The sequence below is a fragment of the Hippopotamus amphibius genome, chromosome 11 (genome assembly GCF_030028045.1).
Source record: "Hippopotamus amphibius kiboko isolate mHipAmp2 chromosome 11, mHipAmp2.hap2, whole genome shotgun sequence".
NCBI lineage: Eukaryota > Metazoa > Chordata > Mammalia > Artiodactyla > Hippopotamidae > Hippopotamus > Hippopotamus amphibius.
The window spans coordinates 78,420,435-78,439,451 of NC_080196.1; the positions used below are offsets into that span (position 1 = coordinate 78,420,435).

At 38.6% G+C, this 19,017-nt stretch overlaps 1 protein-coding gene and 1 pseudogene across 4 annotated transcripts in view; one reads left to right on the forward strand and one right to left on the reverse strand.

Annotated features, from left to right (window-relative positions):
- Positions 1–554: 554 nt before the first annotated feature.
- LOC130831134 (chromobox protein homolog 3-like) lies at positions 555–3,188 on the reverse strand (annotated as a pseudogene).
- A 343-nt stretch (positions 3,189–3,531) lies between these two features.
- Positions 3,532–19,017, forward strand: part of SMCHD1 (structural maintenance of chromosomes flexible hinge domain containing 1) — a 127,455-nt gene continuing 111,969 nt past the window's right edge. Inside the window, exons 1-3 of one of the 4 annotated variants that reach the window (XR_009047968.1) lie at positions 3,532–4,295; positions 15,482–15,557; positions 16,183–16,344. Coding sequence is in view for 3 of the 4 variants with exons in the window: in XM_057698830.1 (XP_057554813.1) it covers positions 4,116–4,295; positions 15,482–15,557; positions 16,183–16,344 (418 nt within the window). In the remaining variant the exon portion in view is untranslated. The remainder of the gene's footprint in view (positions 4,296–15,481; positions 15,558–16,182; positions 16,345–19,017) is intronic. The other 3 variants (XM_057698830.1, XM_057698829.1, XM_057698828.1) reach the window with 3 other exon arrangements.

The following is a 19,017-nucleotide window of genomic DNA, read 5'->3' on the forward strand; positions in this document are numbered from 1 at the left end:
TAGTTTCATGAGCAAAGAGACAGTCCATGACTCATGATCTTTTAGTTAATATAACATAAGGATTTCAAGTTTTCATAAATGAATGGCTCTCCAGAAGGAAATTTAAATGCCCATTTAAGCCTAGTTTGGCTAATTAAACTCACCAGTATTTGTTTAGTTTCCTCAGCAGTGGGGAGGTTGTTGGTAGTGATAAAATCTTTCCTTTCAGGGAGTTTTGCAAATAAACTGTTACATTTATATGACTATAGATATAGATAGGAATTCTGATAAGGCGGCTTTAAAAATTGTCCAATTTAAATTGCTTACATTCTATTTAAATTATCCAATTTAAATTGCTTATATATAAATTGACCAATTAATTACAGAATCATCTGTTTGATTTGAAGGGTTATGCCTTCAGGAAAATTTTCAGTATAGCTTGAGGTGATCTATTTCCTAGGTTGCTCAGAATGATGGCCTCCCGAAACAACATGGACTTAACTCATGGTTGTGAAAAGAACGGCTTTTTTGTTTTGGTGAATGTAAAAAAAAAAACCCGAAACCCAACAAGTATTTACATATTTATTTATGTATACAGACAAAAACAAATAAACCCAGGATGGTCCTTGGGTATTGTAGGTTAAACATAATGAACATAAATTCTGATTGAGTAACAACTATGTAATTTTTTCTAACATTTTAGAAAATCTGTTCTCTAATGCAGAGGAAATAATAGACCACGGTATCAAGTGTTCTTTTCTGATAAATGAAGCAACTACAGAAAGTTTTTATTTGTTCAAAGTAACCAGTGCTATTGATGGAAAAAATAAAAACAACTCAATAATTCCCTTAATACTACTCAAAATGAACATATCAAACTTGATTTTCATTAGAGTGTAATTATTTTACATACTAATAAGTCATAAAAAAAGACCAGATTTTTGTATGTATATAAACAATTACTGATCATCTTCTAGACAAGAATGCCAGGTTTGTCTCTCCTCATAAAAAGCAATTAAAATTTGAGGACACTTCATGTTTGCCTCTTCTGCAGCACCAAGTCAGCCTCATTTGCATTTTTCCATTTCATGAGAAATATTAATTCTCCACTGCTGTATGTAACACCAATTATTTGCTCAGGATCAAGACCACCAGCAAAGCATCTTGGTTTGTCAGCAGAATCTCTTTTCGTCTTTGATTCGCTGTCATCAGATTCGCTATCAGATAAAGATTTTGTGTGTCATTTTTTTCTTTACCAGCTTTTTCAGAATTAAGAAATACTTTAACTTTGGATGATATGAATTTTCAAGTTTTCAAGTATTGTTTGCATCTGTAAATCTCTTCCACTGAAGGAATTCATTGCACATCAATCCAATATTTTTTCCATCATACAACCTTTAGGCTCTACCTCTGACTTATTTTACTCTTTTCTATTCTGTTTCTTTCCCATTTTTTGCAACAGTTTTATTGGAGGACTTTTTAAATTGTGGAGTTGAAAAGCTGCTATTCACTCTCGCCCAGAGACTCCAGCCTGGGTCTGTGGCATCTCATATCATGGGAGCCACATCCCAGGGGGAGGGCTGTGGGGAGTTGTACAAGAGGCCACTAAGTTTGGGGGTAGCTTGTTTTGCAGCAATAGATAATTGATACAGGGATACTTAAATATTTATACTCTATACAAGATGGATAATGAAAATAAAAATTGATAGTCAATTAAAGAGGCCTAATTGTGGGACTGGGTCATTTCAAACTCTGTGATGAAAATTAAAGAACAAACATCATCAATAAAAAAAAAACAGGGACCTATTGTATAGCACAGAGAACGATATTCAATATTTTGAAATAAGCTATAATGGAAAGAGAATCTGAAAAATAACATATATATCAATATATATAACTGAATCACTTTGCTATACACATGAAACTAACACATTGTAAATCAACTATACTTTAATTAAGAAAACAAAAAACAAACCTTATCTTTCTTTGCTGAAAAAGTTATCTGGGGAGTTTCTCTCTGAGAACAAAAGCTTACCAGCAAATGTTTCAGACTGCCCAACTGCCACAGAAGACAGTGATTCAGAGTTGACCTCTCAACAAGAAGATACATATCAGTGTTTCCACCAATGGTTACCAGTAATATTGGTAGTGCACTTCTCTGGCAGCATTTTGGATCTCTCCTCTGAGAGATTATCTTTAAATCTCTTCTAAAGATATGCAAAGAATTTCCGTTTGTACCCATATATTTGCATAATTTAGTATTATAGAGAAATGAGAAATTGCTCTGATGATGACTTTCTAGTCCTAGTCCCAATTTGATGAAATAGGCAATTCATTTCACTCATTAAGAGAGGAAAAACTATTTTTGTGTGATTGAAATCAAACACCATTACATAATGGACTAAATAAAGTTCACTTGAACTTGAAAGGTAAAACATGAGAGGTGAAAGAAATCCCATAGGAGTTGGGGTTACTTTGGTCTCAGCCTTCCCCCATATTTCCCTTCAGCAACATGAATGACATTTGGCCACAACTTGCCTCTTCCCAGTTTTATCTTCCACCACCTACTACTCCATTCTCCCCACTTCCAGCCCTATTGCTTATGTTCCTCCCAAATACATGCCTTCACACTATTGTTCTGTGTTCCACCTTTAATACCTTATCTGGCTAGCCAAACACACACACACACCCACCCACCTATGATTCTGGAGCATCTTTATTTGGACAAGCAAATATAAGGTTTCTAACATATACTAACGATGAGTTTATCCATGTAATTAACCATGAAGGCTTTGGCAAACCTAGTAAAACAGAAAATATACTTGATCACCCAAACTTTTAAAGAATCGAAAAATCCCCCAGCCTTAGTGAATTTATATGTCACTCTCAAGCATAAAATATTCACTAAACATTTTTGAGACCTGGAGAATGAATGACTAAGCCTAGTCTTCCAACAACGACAATGTTATTTGTTCTTGAGTTAGGGCACTGCAGGCCAGGATAAGGATATTTAACGAAACCCAACAAAGGCTTTTGCCGAAAGCGTACTGTTTGTTAAGCCTTTTGCGAACATTATTTAACTTATTCCTAACAACTCTGTGGCATAGGTGTCCTCATGCCCGATCCTCAGCCGCGTGTTGGCGGCGGCGGAGGGGCGGCGTGTGCAGCGGGCAGATTCGGTTGCCGGGACCCTCGGAGGCCGCGGTGACGTCACAGAAACTCGGTCGGGAGGTTCTCGGGGACCCGCTTTGTTTCGAGGGTCCACGCCGGGGCCGACACAGAACCACCAGGAAAAGGGGCGGAAAAAGCGGCGCAGGCTCTCTCGGCGTCGGCTTTTTCCGCGTGGGGACCCACGTGCTCGCGGCGGGAGCAGGTCCACACCGCGAGGCCCGCGGGCCTGACGCTTCCCACCGCCGCGTTCACGCGACCTGGCCCTGAGGGCGCAGCCGTGGCCCCGGCGCCAGGAGCTCGAAGCCGGGCAGGCTCGGTCGGGGTCATGGAGAGGCGGGAAGGTACCAGGACCGTCTGAGCCAGGAGAAAACAGTCCTTCGGGAGACTCCCCCCACCGCTCGCGGGACTGGCTCTCCCACCTCGGCTACCCGGCCGCCCCCTCAGAGCGCCGGCGCCTGAGCGAGACGGCGCTTCCCTCCAACTTCGCGAGGGCGAAAGGGGCGGGCCTGGGGAGGCGGGCGCCGAAGCCCCGCCCCGGCCCGCGCGGCCTGCCGGATTCGCCCCGCCTCCTGCGCGCCGCTGGCGGCCCCTTTCCTCCTGCGCCACAGTCCCAGGCGGCGGGCCTGGTCGCGGGTCGGGCTGTGAGCTCGCGTGGGCGGCGGCGGGCGCGGGTCCCGGCCCTGAGAGGAGCGCGCCGCGCGCCCCCTCCTCTCCGGGAGCGGCGGGCCGCGGAAGTGACGTGGTGCCCGGGCAGGAGCTGGTTTGAATCGGTTCCCGGGTGATCCTCGCGCCTGCCGCTGCTCGGCCGCGGCCGCCGCCGCCGAGGGAGGAGCTGAACGCGCCGGGTAGAGGCCTCGCGCCGCCCCGGGGGCTGGAGCTGAAGGCGCCTCGCGGAGCCCGCACTTCGGCCCTCAGCGCGGCGGCCGCAGGCGCCGGCGCTGCTGTTTTCTCTCCTCTCCCCCAATATGGCAGCGGCGGGCGGCGGCGGCGGGCCCTCGGTGAGGACCGGAGAGGGCGACGGAGGCGACGGCCACAGGACTGTGTACTTGTTTGACCGGCGCGAGAAGGAGTCGGAGCTCGGGGACCGGGCGCTGCTGGTCGCGGAGCGCTCGGACTTCGCGGCGTTCCGCGCCTCAGTATGTCAGGTACGCGAGGGGGCGAAGGAGGGATGCGCGGGTAGAGCTGGGGTTGGGAAGGTGACGAGAAGTCCAGGTTGTTCCCCGGGGGCAATAAACCTGTCACCGGGCCCCCGTCCTGCGGCCTCGGCTTCTCCCTCCCGAGTGCCCGCCATACCCGAGTTGGGCGGGGAAGGCTGGGGCTGGTCCCGGCGCCAGCCTCGGAGCGCGGAGCCGGCGGGTCGGTGGGCCTCCCTCTGCTCCGGCCCTGTTCCGGGGGTCGCGCCGCCCCGGCTTTGGGACCGCGGGTTTCATGGGCCCGGGGCGACCTTAGCACTCTGAGTCTGTGCAGCTCATCTTCTAGTCGGGAAAGCCACTTGTGTCTTTTTGGGGTGGAACTTTTTGCCTAAGAAGAAGAAGAAGAGAGGGCGGACTTCTACCCGATGGTTCTGTTAGGAGTGTTGTGATAGTTAGAAGTTGTGAAATTCCTGGAGCCGATTTTCCTCAGGTTCGTTAAATAATGCAGTAATTTCCCGGGTTGTTCTGTCAAGAAGGTTTGCAGGCCCGCCCTGGCGGGGTCCTTCGGTAGCGGAAACACTTGACCTAGAGAGCTTCGCAGGTAGAGCTGGTTTCCTGCACCCCTAGTCCGCTGGGAGTTCCTGAACCACGCAGAGGGTGTCTGAGGGTATCTGTGGAACACCCGAGGACCTATATACTCCGTGTACTAGTTTGCCTTAAAAGTTACTGAGTATGTAGGCAAAGTCCTACTTTAAACTGGAAGGTATTTTCTAGATCTCAGGTGTTGCTGGTGCCTGAGCTTCAAAGAAGGAATATTGTCATGAGCTGCATTAACCACTTGGGGCTCTTTTTAAGAGAGAGAGAAAACTTAGCTTCCAAAGAAAAAGGACTTGGCGTGAAGCAGTGTTTTAACTTGAGCAGGCTGATGTTTTTAGTACTATTAACTCTATGTACTAGTTGCTGAAATAGTTGAAATCAAGACCCATAGGAAAAAAAACATCTTGAGAGCAAGGACTTTGATTTGTTCTTTATTCCCAGGGTCTGGAGTTGTGCCTGGCACGTAGTAAATGTCCAAATTAGAATGGAGACGAAATTTTATAAACCCAGAAGTTCATTCTGTGTCTGAATGTAGCAGATTCCCATGTCTTGGAAAAATGAATGAACGAATGGTCATCTTTTTTTGATGAATGTTTTGTATTCACGAGGGAAAGGAAACTCTTTATGTTTATTATTTTTGTAGTTGATTATATAAAATATTATTGATTATATGTAAATGATTTAAAATCATGACATATAAAATGATTTTAAAATATCAGGACATTAAAGAAAATAAGGAACCAGAGGGAAAAAAGTAAACTTTTACTCACTGTGAAATTTATAACCACTCTTAGCACTTGGACTTACTTCTTTGTATCTTTGCCCACTCCCCCATTTTTAAATAACATTTATATATCTATATTCCATTTCTTTCACTTAATATTGTCATTATTTTTCTATTTTAATGCAAGTCTTCCTAATCGAAGTGGTCTGTTTTGTACCACTGTTTACAATAACCAGATCTCTCTTTTTTGTTGACATTTACATTACTTTCAATTTTAAGCAATGCCATGATAAACGTGTTTGAATGAATAGTCTTTTTTTGGGGGGGAATAGTCCTTTTTTTGGGGGGGTGGATTTATTTTATTTTACTTTTATTTTTTAGTTAAAAATTTTTCCTTCCACTTTAAAAAAAAATGAAGTATAGTTGATTTACAGTGTCATGTTAGTTTCAGATGTACAGCACAGTGATTCAGTTACGTATATATATTCTTTTTCAAATTCTCTTCTCTCATATGCATAGTCTTTTTTGTCTTTATTTTTCTTTGGTTTTGGAATCTTAAGAGTGAAATTCCTGAATCAGACCTCAGGAATATTTTTAAGGCCTTTGATACATATTTTTAAATTGTTTTTGAGAAAGGTTGTACTAATTTACCCTCTCGAAATAATTCTCCTATGTGAGAAGCATCAGTAACTCTCTTACATATATAGGGGAAGTGCATTAACCTCTTATTAAGGAAGTGGAAACTCACTTTTGGAGATGGTGACTCACTTAAGTCAAACAGATAGTACAAAAATTAGAATTCAAAGCCAGAACCCAAGTTCTTTTTGTTATACCACTCTGGCTCAAATGATGTTCTTTGTTATAGGGAACAGATATGTTTATTCCATTCCTTAAATATTTTACAAGGAAAATATTTTCTTTGACTAATTGTTTTCCTCCTCCTTCCCATTTTTTTCCTGCCGGAACAGGGAAGGTTAAATTTGATTAGAAGCGAGAAGGAAGAACTAGTAAGAAAAAAAAAGGAAGGCTAACTTTTTTTTTTTTTTGAGAATTTAAAACATCATTAGATTAAGCCGCCTAATCCCATAACTCTGTCCCCATTACATACGTGAAGTTCATAAGTTACTGAATGAAGTCTGAATTTATATAGTTCATTAGCAGTGAAACTGGGATTGGAATCTAGGTTTGTTATTTCTAAAGCTGGTATTTTTTTTTTAATTTTATTTATTTATTATTTTTTTGGGGGTACACCAAGTTCAATCATCTGTTTTTATACACATAAAAGCTTGTATTTTTTTAAAACAGTGCCCACACTATTTACTAAAGCCTTCAGTTTTCCTTGTTAGGGGAGGAGGCAGATAGTGCACTAAATTAAAGTTTTTCATTAAAACTTAAACCAATAACTGTAGTGCTAGAAAATATGCATCCTAAACTGTTATTTGGGGAAAGCTCACTTTGTAGAAAAGAGGAGCAATCAAAAGGAAGGAAGAGGAAAAGGTGGATTTGGCAGAAGCCTTTAGACCTGTGATAAGCAGTTATTGACTCACCTGAGCCCTTGTGACCTTGCAGAATCAAAGATTAGAAAGTAACTTATTTGTCTAGTTCTTAATATGCCCAGGCATTAAGTCCCATGTGTGCAAACCCTTCTCTCCACCCCTCATTTTGAGGAAATGTCTACTTATTCCTTATCACCATTTGATAGCACTTGTTATACCATTGTACTTTTTTTCTTTAAATTTATTTATTTTTTGGCTGCATTGGGTCTTCCTTGCTGTGTGCAGGCTTTCTCTAGCTGCGGCGAGTGAACTTCTCACTGCTGTGGCTTCTCTTGTGGTGGAATGTGAGCTCTGGGTGCTTGGGCTTCTGTAGTTGTGGCTCTCGGACTCAGTAGTTGTGGCTCATGGGCTTAGTTGCTTCTCAGCATGTGGGATATTCCGGGACCAGGGATTGAGCTCATGTCCCCTGCATAGGCAGGTGGATTCTTAACCATTGTGCCACCAGGGAAGTCCTATACCATCGTACTTACAAAATAGTCTCTGCTCCTTGAGGGTAGGAGCCTTACCTAATAGCTGGTTTATAGCTGTTTAGTTAAATGAATCACTCTTCCTTCAAAAAAAAATTTGTACATAGGGTAAATTATGTTAAAAATTCCAAAAGATGAGAAGGAAAAAAGGTAAAAGAAGATAGATGTAGGAAAGAGTAGAATAGTAACCTGAGGAGAGCTAATAAATGGAAGTTCATTTGATTAAAGTATATACCAGTGCTTAGGGGTCAAAACAGAAAAGGAAAGATAATTGATACAAAATCCATGTCTATAAAATCCATGTCTATAAAATAAAAGTATCCCAGCTGCTAAGGATGCAAACCTTTGATTTGAGAAAAATTTCTCCCTAGATTCCTCACAAATCCTGATAAAATGGACAACATTCTTATAGATAGGAAAGGCTCTTCTTGTCTTTTATTGCAAGGTACGCTATGTGTTATTTAGGATATTGCAACCTGCTTTAACCACTTACCACCCAAATTATAGAGATTTCTCACTCAAGTGCAAGATGGGTGTTTCTGGTTTTGGGGGTGGTTCAGGGTCAGAGCAATTGGACATAACACCAAAGCACAAATCATTAAAAGCTAGTTTTTTATTCAGAGAGATGCAGTGAAGTATATAGTTTCTGACTGACCTAATCCATTGATGAAGTTTGAAGTCTTTGAGGATTTTTATGGACTGCAAGTTAGTTAGCCCTTCATAAATATTTCTTTCATTTATTTATTCGATTGCGCCAGGTCTTAGTTGTGGCTTGTGGGCTTCTTAGTTGTGGAATGTGAACTCTTAGTTGTGGCATGCTTGTGGGATCTAGTTCCCTGACCAGGAATTGAACCCAGGCCACCTGCATTGGGAGCACCGAGTTTTAACCACTGCGTGCGCCACCAGGAAATTCCCAATATTTCTTAAAATTGGCTTTTGAGAGAAGTTGGCAGTGGATAGTTTGAAGCTAACGTAGACATGGAGGGCCGGTACTTTACATTACTCATTAAAGGAAGATCCACATGCTTTGACATTAACCCAGAAAAAGGTGGAATTGAAGTGCTCTTATAAAAAATGAAAAAGCCCAGTCAAGACTCTTGCCCAAATAGAACGTTATCCTGCTTTCATACAGAGAAAGGCAGAGGAAATGTATTTGTATTTAAGCCCAGGTGAGTAAAAATACATGAAAGACTTTAGTTTATGTCTGATAAGATAGATTTTTAGACCAAAAATATGGAGAGAGAAGAGTATGACATGTTGAATAAAAGCATAAGGAATAATGTAAAAATATTTAATTTATGTTTGTCAAATACCAGAACTATAAAATATTTAGAAAAGTTATGCATTTGAGAAATAATTTTTATAAAGAATTATAAAGCAAAGAAAAAAGCTCATTTATCTTAATTGAATAATAGAGCTGTGGAGGGATCGTATGAAATACTTATATATACTTTTCAGATGTACATAGATCTTAAAAATTCAATTTAATTATGAAAATATGTATTTTGTTCTACAGGCTATGTAACCACATGATCTAACAGTTGGGACATTCTAGAAATAAAGTAGTAAAGAACTGAAAAATAAAGACTGTCTTGATTACACAAGAGCCTAATAAAGATCTGTGAAGACAATTTTTATTTCTATAAACAAATAGAATCTTTTTCCCGTCAGCTAATGTCTATAGCTTCATTTCTCTTGGGTGGAATTGCAAAGGATATGAATATTTTTAATTTTACTAAAGTATACCAAATTGTTTTTCAATATGGTTGTACTGACTTTCAGCCCTATATGCAGTGTGTAAGGTCCACTTTTCTTATATGGAGGCCTATAGTTTATTTTTTTCCCTTCAAAATTTAGCTGTCTTGGGACTTCCTGGTGGTGCAGTGGATAAGACTCCAAGCTCCTAATGCAGGAGGCCAGAGTTCGATCCCTGGTCAGGGAACTAGATCCCACATGCGTTCCGCAACTAAGAGTTCACATGCCACAACTAAGGAGCCTGCCTGCTGCAACTAAGACCCAGAGCAACCAAATACATATTAATAAAAAATATATATATAATATATATATAGCTGTCTTTTTAATAGGACTTTTTAAAAAATTGAAATATAATTGATTTACAATGTTAGTTTCAGGGGTATAGCAAACTGACTATATATACATATCTATACACACACACTTTTTCAGATTCTTTTCCATTGTAGGTTATAGTTATACTATAGTTCCCTGTGTTATGCAGTAGGTTCTTGTTGTTTATTTTATATATAGCAGTGTGTATCTTAGTTTTTTTGTTTGTTTGGCCGTGCGGGTTGAGGGTAGTTCCCCAACCAGGGATTGAACCCAGGTCACCACAATGAAAACGCCGAGTCCTAACCACTGGACTGCCAGGGAAATTCCCTAGTAGTGTGTATCTGTAATTCCAAACTCATAATTTATCCCTCCCCCGCTTTCCCATTTGGTAACCATAAGTTTGTTTCCTATATCTGTGAGTCTGTTTTGTAAATAAGTTCGTTTGTATCACTTTTTTTAGTTTCCACATATAAGTGATATCATATGATATTTGTCTTTGTCTGACTTACTTCACTTTGTATGATAATCTGTAGGTCCATCCATGTTGCTGCAAATGGCATTATTTCATTCTTTTTTATGGCTGAGTAATATTCCATTGTGTGTGTATGTATGTATGCGTGCATATATATATATCACATCTTTATCCATTCATCTCTTGATGGACATTTAGGTTGCTTCCATGTCTTGGCTATTGTAAGTAGTGCGGCTGTGAACATTGGGATGCGTGTATCTTTTCAAATTAGAGATTCTGCCTTTTCCAGGTATATTCCGAGGAGTGGGATTACTAGATCTGATGGTAACTCTATTTTTAATTTTTAAAGGAACCTCCATACTGTTCTCCATAGTGGTTGTACCAGTTTACATTCCCACCAGCAGTGTAGGAGGGTTCCCTTTCTCCACACCCTCTCCAGCATTTATTATCCATATTTGTAGACTTTTTGATGGTGGCCATTCTGACCAGTGTGAGAGGATACCTCATTCTAATTTTTTGCGTTTCTCTGATGATTAGTGACGTTGAGCATCTTTTCACGTGCATGTTGACTGTCTGTCTGTCTTTGGAGAAATGTCTATTTAGGTCTTCTGTCCAGTTTTTGATTTTTTTTTTTTTAAATTGAGCTGTATGAGCTGTTTGTATATTTTGAAAATTAAGCCCTTGTTGGTTGGTTTGTTTGCAAATATTTTCTCCCATTCTGTAGGTTGTCTTTCTGTTTTGTTTATGGTTTCCTTTGCTGTGCAAAGGCTTTTAATTAGACCTCATTTATTATTGCTTTTGTGTCTGCTACTTTAGGAGACAAATCCAAAAAGATATTGCTGTGATTTATGTCAGACTGTTCTCTGTATGTTTTCCTCTAGGAGTTTTGTAGTATCTGGTCTTACATTTAGGTCTTTAATCCATTTTGAGTTTATTTTTGTATATGGTGTTAGAGAATGTTCTAATTTCATTTTTTTACATGTAGCTTTCCAGTTTCCCCAGCACCAGTTATTGAGGAGACTGTCTTTTGTCCACTGTATACTCTTGCCTTCTTTGTTGTAGGTTAATTGATCATAAGTGTGTGGGTTTATTTCTGGACTTTTGTCCTGTTTCCTTGATCTATGTGTCTGTTTTTGTGCCAGTACCATAAAGTTTTGATTCCTGTAGCTTTGTAGAGTAGTCTGAAGTCAGGGAGTGTGAATCCTCCAGCTCTGTTCTTTCTCAAGATTGTTTTGGGTATTTGGAATCTTTTACGTTTCCATATAACTTTTAAAATTACTTGTTCTAGTTCTGTGAAAAATCCCATTGGTAATTTGATAGGGATTTCATTGAGCCTGTGGATTGCCTTGGGTAGTATGGTCATTTTAACAAAATTGATTCTTCCAATAAGAGCATGGTATATCTTTCCATCTGTTTGTGTCATCTTCAGTTTCTTTCATCAGTGTCTTTTAGTTTTCAGAGTACACGTGTTTTGCCTCTTTAGGTAAGTTTATTCCTAGGTTTTTGATTTGCTTGTTTTTTAATGCGATGGTAAATGGGATTGTTTCCTTGTCTTTCTCATAGTTTGTTGTTAGTGTATAGAAATGCAACAGATTTCTGTATATTAATTTTGTATCCTGCAACTTTACTGAATTAATTGATGAGCTCTAGTAGTTTTCTGGTGGCCTCTTTAGAATTTTTTTTGTATAGTAGCATGTCATCTGCAAACAGTGACAATTTTACTTCTTTCCAATTTGGATTCCTTTTATTTTTCTTCACTGATTGCTGTGGCTAGGATTTTCAAAACTACATTGAATAAAAATGGTGAGAGTGGGCATCCTTGTCTTGTTCCTGATCTTAGAGGAAATGATTTCAGTTCATCATTGTTGAGTATGATGTTAGCTGTGAGTTTGTCATATATGGATTTTATTGTGTTGAGGTATGTTCTCTCTTTGCCCACTTTCTGTAGAGTTTTTATCATAAATCGATGTTGAGTTTTATCAGAAGCTTTTTCTGCATCTATTTAGATGATCATATGGTTTTCATTCTTCAGTTTGTTAATGTGGTGTATCACATTTATTTGCAGATACTGAAAAATCCTTGCATCCCTGGGTTAAATTCTACTTGATTGTGTGTGATTCTTTTAATGGAGGTCTGTATTTTATATTATCAGGACTTAAAATTGTTGCCAGCCTCGTGGGAATGATAATCAAGTTTTAATTTTTCTGATAACTATGGAAGATGAGCATCTTTTCATATTTTCCGGTTTTTTCCTTTATGGCTTGCACTTCTTGTGTATTTTCAGAAATCCTTTTCTCTCTCCTCTCAAAATTATTTCTGTATTTTTCCTCTACAATTTTGGATTGAAATGTAGCTGCTTTAGTTCTCTTGGGATTTACTTTTGTGTATGTTGAGACAGAGATTTTAAAAATCTATTTCTGTACAAAAATCTTTTTCTGTAACTAGTTGTCTCAATAATATTCATTGAATAGTTTATTCTTTCCTCACCAATCTGTAATGTCATTCTCCTATTTGCCAAGCTTCCTGTGTATGTGTGTGTGGGTCTGTTTCCAGTTTCACTGTTCTCTTCCACTGGTCTACAATAGTATATTTTAAGTTAGAAATTCTTCTCATTAAAAGCTTCAAACATATACAAAAAGATAATAGTATAATGAACCCACATATACTCATTATCCACAGTCAACAGTGTCCACGTATTTACCATGTTAGCTTCATTTTTGCCTTTTGAAGTGTATTTCAGGCTTTAGTTTACTTCATTCCTGTGTATTTCAACATGCACTTCTATTATCACACCATGAAAAGTAATGTTTTTAATAATATTATCTAATAGTTCAGTCCATATTCAGATTTGTTTATCTCAGAAATGTCTTTTTATAGTTGGTTTATTTAAATCAGGGGCCTTGTATTGAACTTGGTTTTTTATATTTCTTAATTCTTCTAAAATTTAGAGCATTTGAGCAAAATACCTTCCCCCCAGTCTTTTTTGTTTTTCCTGGCATTGACTTGTTGAAGAAATCAAGTTGGTTTGTCTCTCATATTCCATATTCTGGATTTGTCTGTCTTCCTTTATGGTGTAGTTTAGCTTGTTCTAACTCCACATATCCTATAAACTAGATGTTATTTTTTAATTTAATTTAGTTTAGTTTAGTTTAGTTTTCGGCTGCACCATGTGGCATGTGGAATCTTAGTTCCCCAACCAGGGATCAAACCTGTGACCCTACTTTGGAAGGCAGAGTCCTAACCACTGTGCTTCTGGGGAAGTCCCAGAAGTTATTTTTAAAAGTTTATAATTAAGATTTAGGTTCAGCTTCTTTGGGGTGGGGAAGCAAAATATACTTTATAAGTGGTGCTGGTATTCTGTATTACATCACATTAGGAGGCACATAATGTACGGCTGTTTCACTCACTTTTAGCAATGCTAAGATTGATTAGGGGATTCAGGTGGTTTCAGTTTTAATTTAATGGTTCATTCATTGATGGTGCTATTCTGATTGCCAAAAGAACAACTTTGCCTCATCAGTTAGAGATATATGGTTATCCTGAAATCTAATGGATACAAGAATGCAGGATAAATGTTCTGTTCTTTCGCTTTGTCAGTGTTCAGAGTAAGGAGTTGGTGCCTCAGTTTCAGCAGTGACCAGTAGGGTTTTTAGTATCAGTACTGAAGACTTGAATATCATTAGTCTAGATTTTTTGTTTTTAGTAATCTTCTGTGTAAGGTTGGTGTAGAATAACTAGTGCATCGTTAACCTGAAATACAAGTCAGTCTTTTCTCTTAACTGTGTGTTGTTCTAGTGTTTAATTTTAAGTGTTTAATGTAATATTTTAATGAAAATGTTAACTTATTTTTCTTTTTTTAAAAAAATATTTATTTATTTTTGGCTATATTGGATCTTTGTTGGTGTGTGTGGGCTTTCTCTAGTTGTGGCAAGCCGGGGCTGCTCTTTGTTGCAGTACGCAGGCTTCTCATTGTGGTGGCTTCTCTTGTTGCAGAGCATGAGCTCTAGGCTCTCGGGATTCAGTAGTTGTGGCATGTGGGCTCAGTAGTTGTGGCTCACAGGCTCTAGAGCACAGTCTCAGTAGTTGTGGCACATGGGCTTAGTTGCTTCGAGGCATGTGGGATCGTCCTGACCCAGGGCTTACCTGTGTCTGCATTGGCAGGAGGATTCTTAACCACTGTGCCACCAGGGAAGCCCTTAACCCATTTTTCTAATTCTCATTTTTTGGTTAGTTGTGAAATTTCAGTTTTTCATGTGATTTTTTTTGGTCAATTTTTTTCCCATCCTTTTGATTGTTCACGTCTTTTTGTTCTTTCTCTTTGTTGATTTTCATTTTGATTTATGAAGGCTGTATTCTCTTAAGGATGCTAACACTGTTTCCTGTTGCAGTTTTCCCCCACAATTTATAATTTGCCTTAATTTTTTTCTTTCTTTCTTCTTTTCTTCTTTTTTTTTGGGCTGCGTTGGGTCTTCGTGGCTGTGCGTGGGCTTTCTCTAGTTGCGCTGAGCCAGGGCTACTCTTTGTTGCAGTGCGCTGGCTTCTCATTGCAGTGGCTCCTCTTGTTGTGGAACACGGGCTCTAGGCATGCAGGCTTCAGTAGTTGCAGCCTGCAGGCTCAGTAGTTGTGGCATGTGGGCCCTAAAGCACATGGGCTCAGTAGTTGCAGCATGCAGGCTTGTTGCTCCGTGGCATGTGGGATCTTCCTGGCAGGGATCGAAACCTTGTCCCCGTCATTGGCAGACAGATTCTTAACAACTGAGCCACCAGGGAAGTCTGCCTTAATTTTTTAAAGTTATCCGTTTGGAAGGGGTTTAATAGATATAAAGGTTCTTTATTCAGGTATCCTGCACAGTGTGGCTATCTTTACCTCAGTGTTATAAAATATTAAAACCTCTATTTCCTTCTAGTACTTTTGTTTTTACATATTTAAGTATTTAATATATGAACATAGATGTTATGTTTTTGCTCCAAATAAGTTTCCTTACATATTGACATGAAATAATATGTCTTTTGTCTTGGAGAGCCGTGCTGATGTTTAACCCTTTCAAAATGTTCAATCACTTGTGTTCCTAGGTGACATATAATAGCAGAAAAATCTGCCTTGTTAAGCAAATAGGTCATTTATAGGTAGATTTGTGGTTAATTATGAAAGGCAAAATTTGAAAATGTTAAGAATTATATTTCTCAGACAAGTAAATCTAGTACTGATTGTTACAAGATTATAATGCCTTTATCAGTGTTTTCGTATTTTCATAAACTTGAATTGTACATTTATTTCCTTTGTATAATAATTGATTTTATTCTATTTTGGGTAGACACTTGGCATTTCAGCTGAAGAGAAATTTGTTATTACAACAACAAGTAGGAAAGAAATTACCTGTGATAATTTTGGTAAGCAATGTTATGTTTATGCTTTTATATTTAATATGTTCTAGTACATCATAAGGCAGTGACTTTTATTACGTAGATAAGCATCAAAAAATTATTGATGTTTTTGGTTATGAGGAAACTGGCTATATGCATGCAGTTTGTGCAGAGGTCATATTTTTCAAGCAAGATTACAGGAAAAGAGTTGATATCGTTTATGAAGATGAGACCTTGCTCAACACCTAGCCACAGGTCTTCTATGTGGGCCTTTAAGAAGCTAATTCTCCTGACCAACTTGGATTCTTCCATTATCTTTTTTTACCTAGTTATATTGTAAGACTTGCCAGTTTTTCATGCCTGATTCCCTTTTGGATTTAATCATTCTTCTCAATTCATATTGATACCGCTTTAATTTATTTCCTGATTTTCTGTGACAGTTTAACTTAAGATTTGAGTGTTTCAGATGGGTGGAAGTATTTAGACCTATTCCACTGATACTCTTAACAAAACAACACAACTGAATTTATAGGTGGATCCATTGGGGATTTTTTAAAATCATTTCATAGGTATAATTTATATATTTAAAATTATAAATTCATTGTGTTTCAGATGCTAGCTTAGCACTTAAGATGTTACCTCTTGATTACAGATGAAACTGTTAAAGATGGAGTCACTTTGTACCTGCTACAGTCAGTCAATCAGTTACTACTAACAGCTACAAAAGAACGAATTGACTTCCTACCTCACTATGACACATTGGTTAAAAGTGGCATGTATGAATATTATGCAAGTGAAGGACAAAATCCTTTACGTAAGTATTCCATTTATACTAATTTTGATAACTATCACTCACTTTTATCCCCTGATCACACGTCCCATTCCTTCACTTTAAAAAAAGTTCTCTCACTCTGCTTTATTCAAAGACTATGATCAGTTCTTGTGAGCATCCTTACTTCATCTCAATTATACCTAAGTCATCCTACTTCAGAGTAAAGGTACTTCTCCTTTAAAACTAACGTAGATGAAAAGTCATTCCTTTTCAATTCATAAGAGATCTTGTTCTTACACATCTATCTCCTGTACACTCTTCTTCTTTCCTGATTTATTCTTTGTGGCCTCCTATGCACCTCTCCCAAATGAGAAAATATTTGTTTTACCTTGCACATTCTTATAGCTGAGCTGCACAAGCAAGTGATTTGTGTTCTTTATCATTCCCTTCACCTTTACTACTTGCCAGTTTTTATCCTACCTTTGGGTCGTTTGCTGGTTGATTTAGAGAATCTTTTCTGTCTGGACCCTGCCAAAGTGTTTAATGTTATTTAGATGTTCATTATAAACTTTCTTCTTTTTCCTTTCTTTCTTTCTTTCTTTTTTTTTTGGCAGCTCCACGGCTTATGGGATCTCATTTCCCCAACTAGGGATTGAACCCAGACCTCAGCAGTGAAAGCCCAGAATCCTAGCCGCTGGGCCACCAGGGAACTCCCTATGAACGTTCTTATTAAAATTTTTTTCATTGTATATGCATTAGAGTTGGTAGAAAGTTAGAACACATACATAAGCAAAAAGAACATAAAGAACATCCCTATCTCTACCACCCACCAACACTTTGGTGTTTATCATTTCATACCTTTTCATATTGTTTGATTTTTTTTTCTTTTTTATTGGTTTTATATGATGCATGCTCTGTGTGGGTTTTTTGTTTGTTTGTTTGTTTGCTGTGCTGCTTGTGGGATCTTAGTTCCCTGAGGAGGGATTGAACTCGGACCTCAGCAGTCAAAAGTGCAGAGTCCTAACCACTGGACCACCAGGGAATTCCCAATGTACACTTTTTTAACCTACTTTTTTATTTAAAATGTAATGAACATCTTTAATATGCATGTCAGTATATATTTGTTTTATGGCGTACATGATATTTAGATAACATAATTTATTTGAACAGCATACTGTTGTTATTAGATATTCAGGTTATTTCAGGTTTTTTTTAAGTTGTTACAAATGACTTAAAATATTCTTGTGACTAATCCTTTTTGCACATCCTCACCTTGACTGCTGCTAGTACTGTTACTACTGCAGTGCCAGGCACTGTGTTGGATGCTTTATGAACATTTTTTCATTTAATCTTTAATCCTATGGAAACGTTAGGTAATGACCCTATTTTGCAGAGGAAACAGAGGCTGAGAGATTTCAGGTAACTTACCAAAAGCCATTCTGCTAGTAAACATTGGAGCCAGGATTTGAACCCTAGCAGAGTGATTTCAGAACTTGAACTCGTAACCAGTATATTTATTACCTCCGACATTGTACTTTTCTTATAAAAAAGCTCTTATTTCTCCCATCTTAAAAACATCATAATTTTACTTCATCTACCAGTTACTGCCCAGTTTTTTGCTCCTGTTTACAGCAAAACTCCTCAGAAGAGTTGACTGTATTCACTATCAGCAGTGCTTCACCTCTCATTCTCTTCTATTCACTCTCCGGTATTTACTCTTTTCAGGTCACTAGTGACAATCTAGTGATCAATTTTGAGGTCTCATTTTATTTGAAGCTTTATTTGACAGTTTATCACCTCTTCCGCTTTGACTTTTAAGAGAACATATGCTCTATATTTTCTTTGTCTCACTGACTGCCTTCTCTTTTCTTCTCTTTCCCCACCCTCTTTTTTTCCCCCCCTTGAGATATTGATGAAGTCCCTATCTTCTTAATGTTTTGGTGCTTCAGAGCTTCCTTGGTCCCTTATCTTCTGATTCCTCACTTGGTGATCCCATCCAGTCTCATGGCTCTAAATACCACATTTATGGCAGTGGCTCAAATAGAGGTGGTGAGAAAGGGTCATTTTTAGTTAATACTGAAAATAATGCCAGACTTATCTCCTGAATTCCAGTTTTGTCTGTCCACTTGCCCATGTGGAGTCTGTACTAAGATGGGACTATACTACACATAGTTTCCCATCCAAATTAATTTTGGTTCTTTTTAGTTGCTTAAGCCCAAAATCCAATTGATTCATAGTTTTCCATCTAAATAAATTTTGGTCTTTCTAGTTGCTTAAAGCCAAAAATCCAGTTGATTCTTCTTTGACTCATACATTTCATTCAATCTTTCAGAAAAATCCTTTTGGCACTATGTTCAGTGTTTATCTAAAAATGACCATTTCTCTTTACTTCTGTTGCTAACACTAGGTCTGAGGAACCATCATTGATTACCTAGATTATACAGTGGTGCTCTTAACTTGTCTCTCTCTTTTCATGCCTGTCCATATAAGGTTTGAGAAATCAGATTGTGTTTCACTAAGAGTAAAAGCCAAAGTCTTTACAGTTACATGCATTGTAATTGTACGTCTCTGACTTTGTTTCCACATCTCTTCTTGCTTGTTCCATTCGTCTTTACTGCCAGCTTTGTTCTTAGGTTAGGGCCCTCTGCCTGGATAGCCCTTGTCTCATTCCCTTGCCTCATTCAAGTCTTGTTTATCTATTGCCTTCTCAACAGA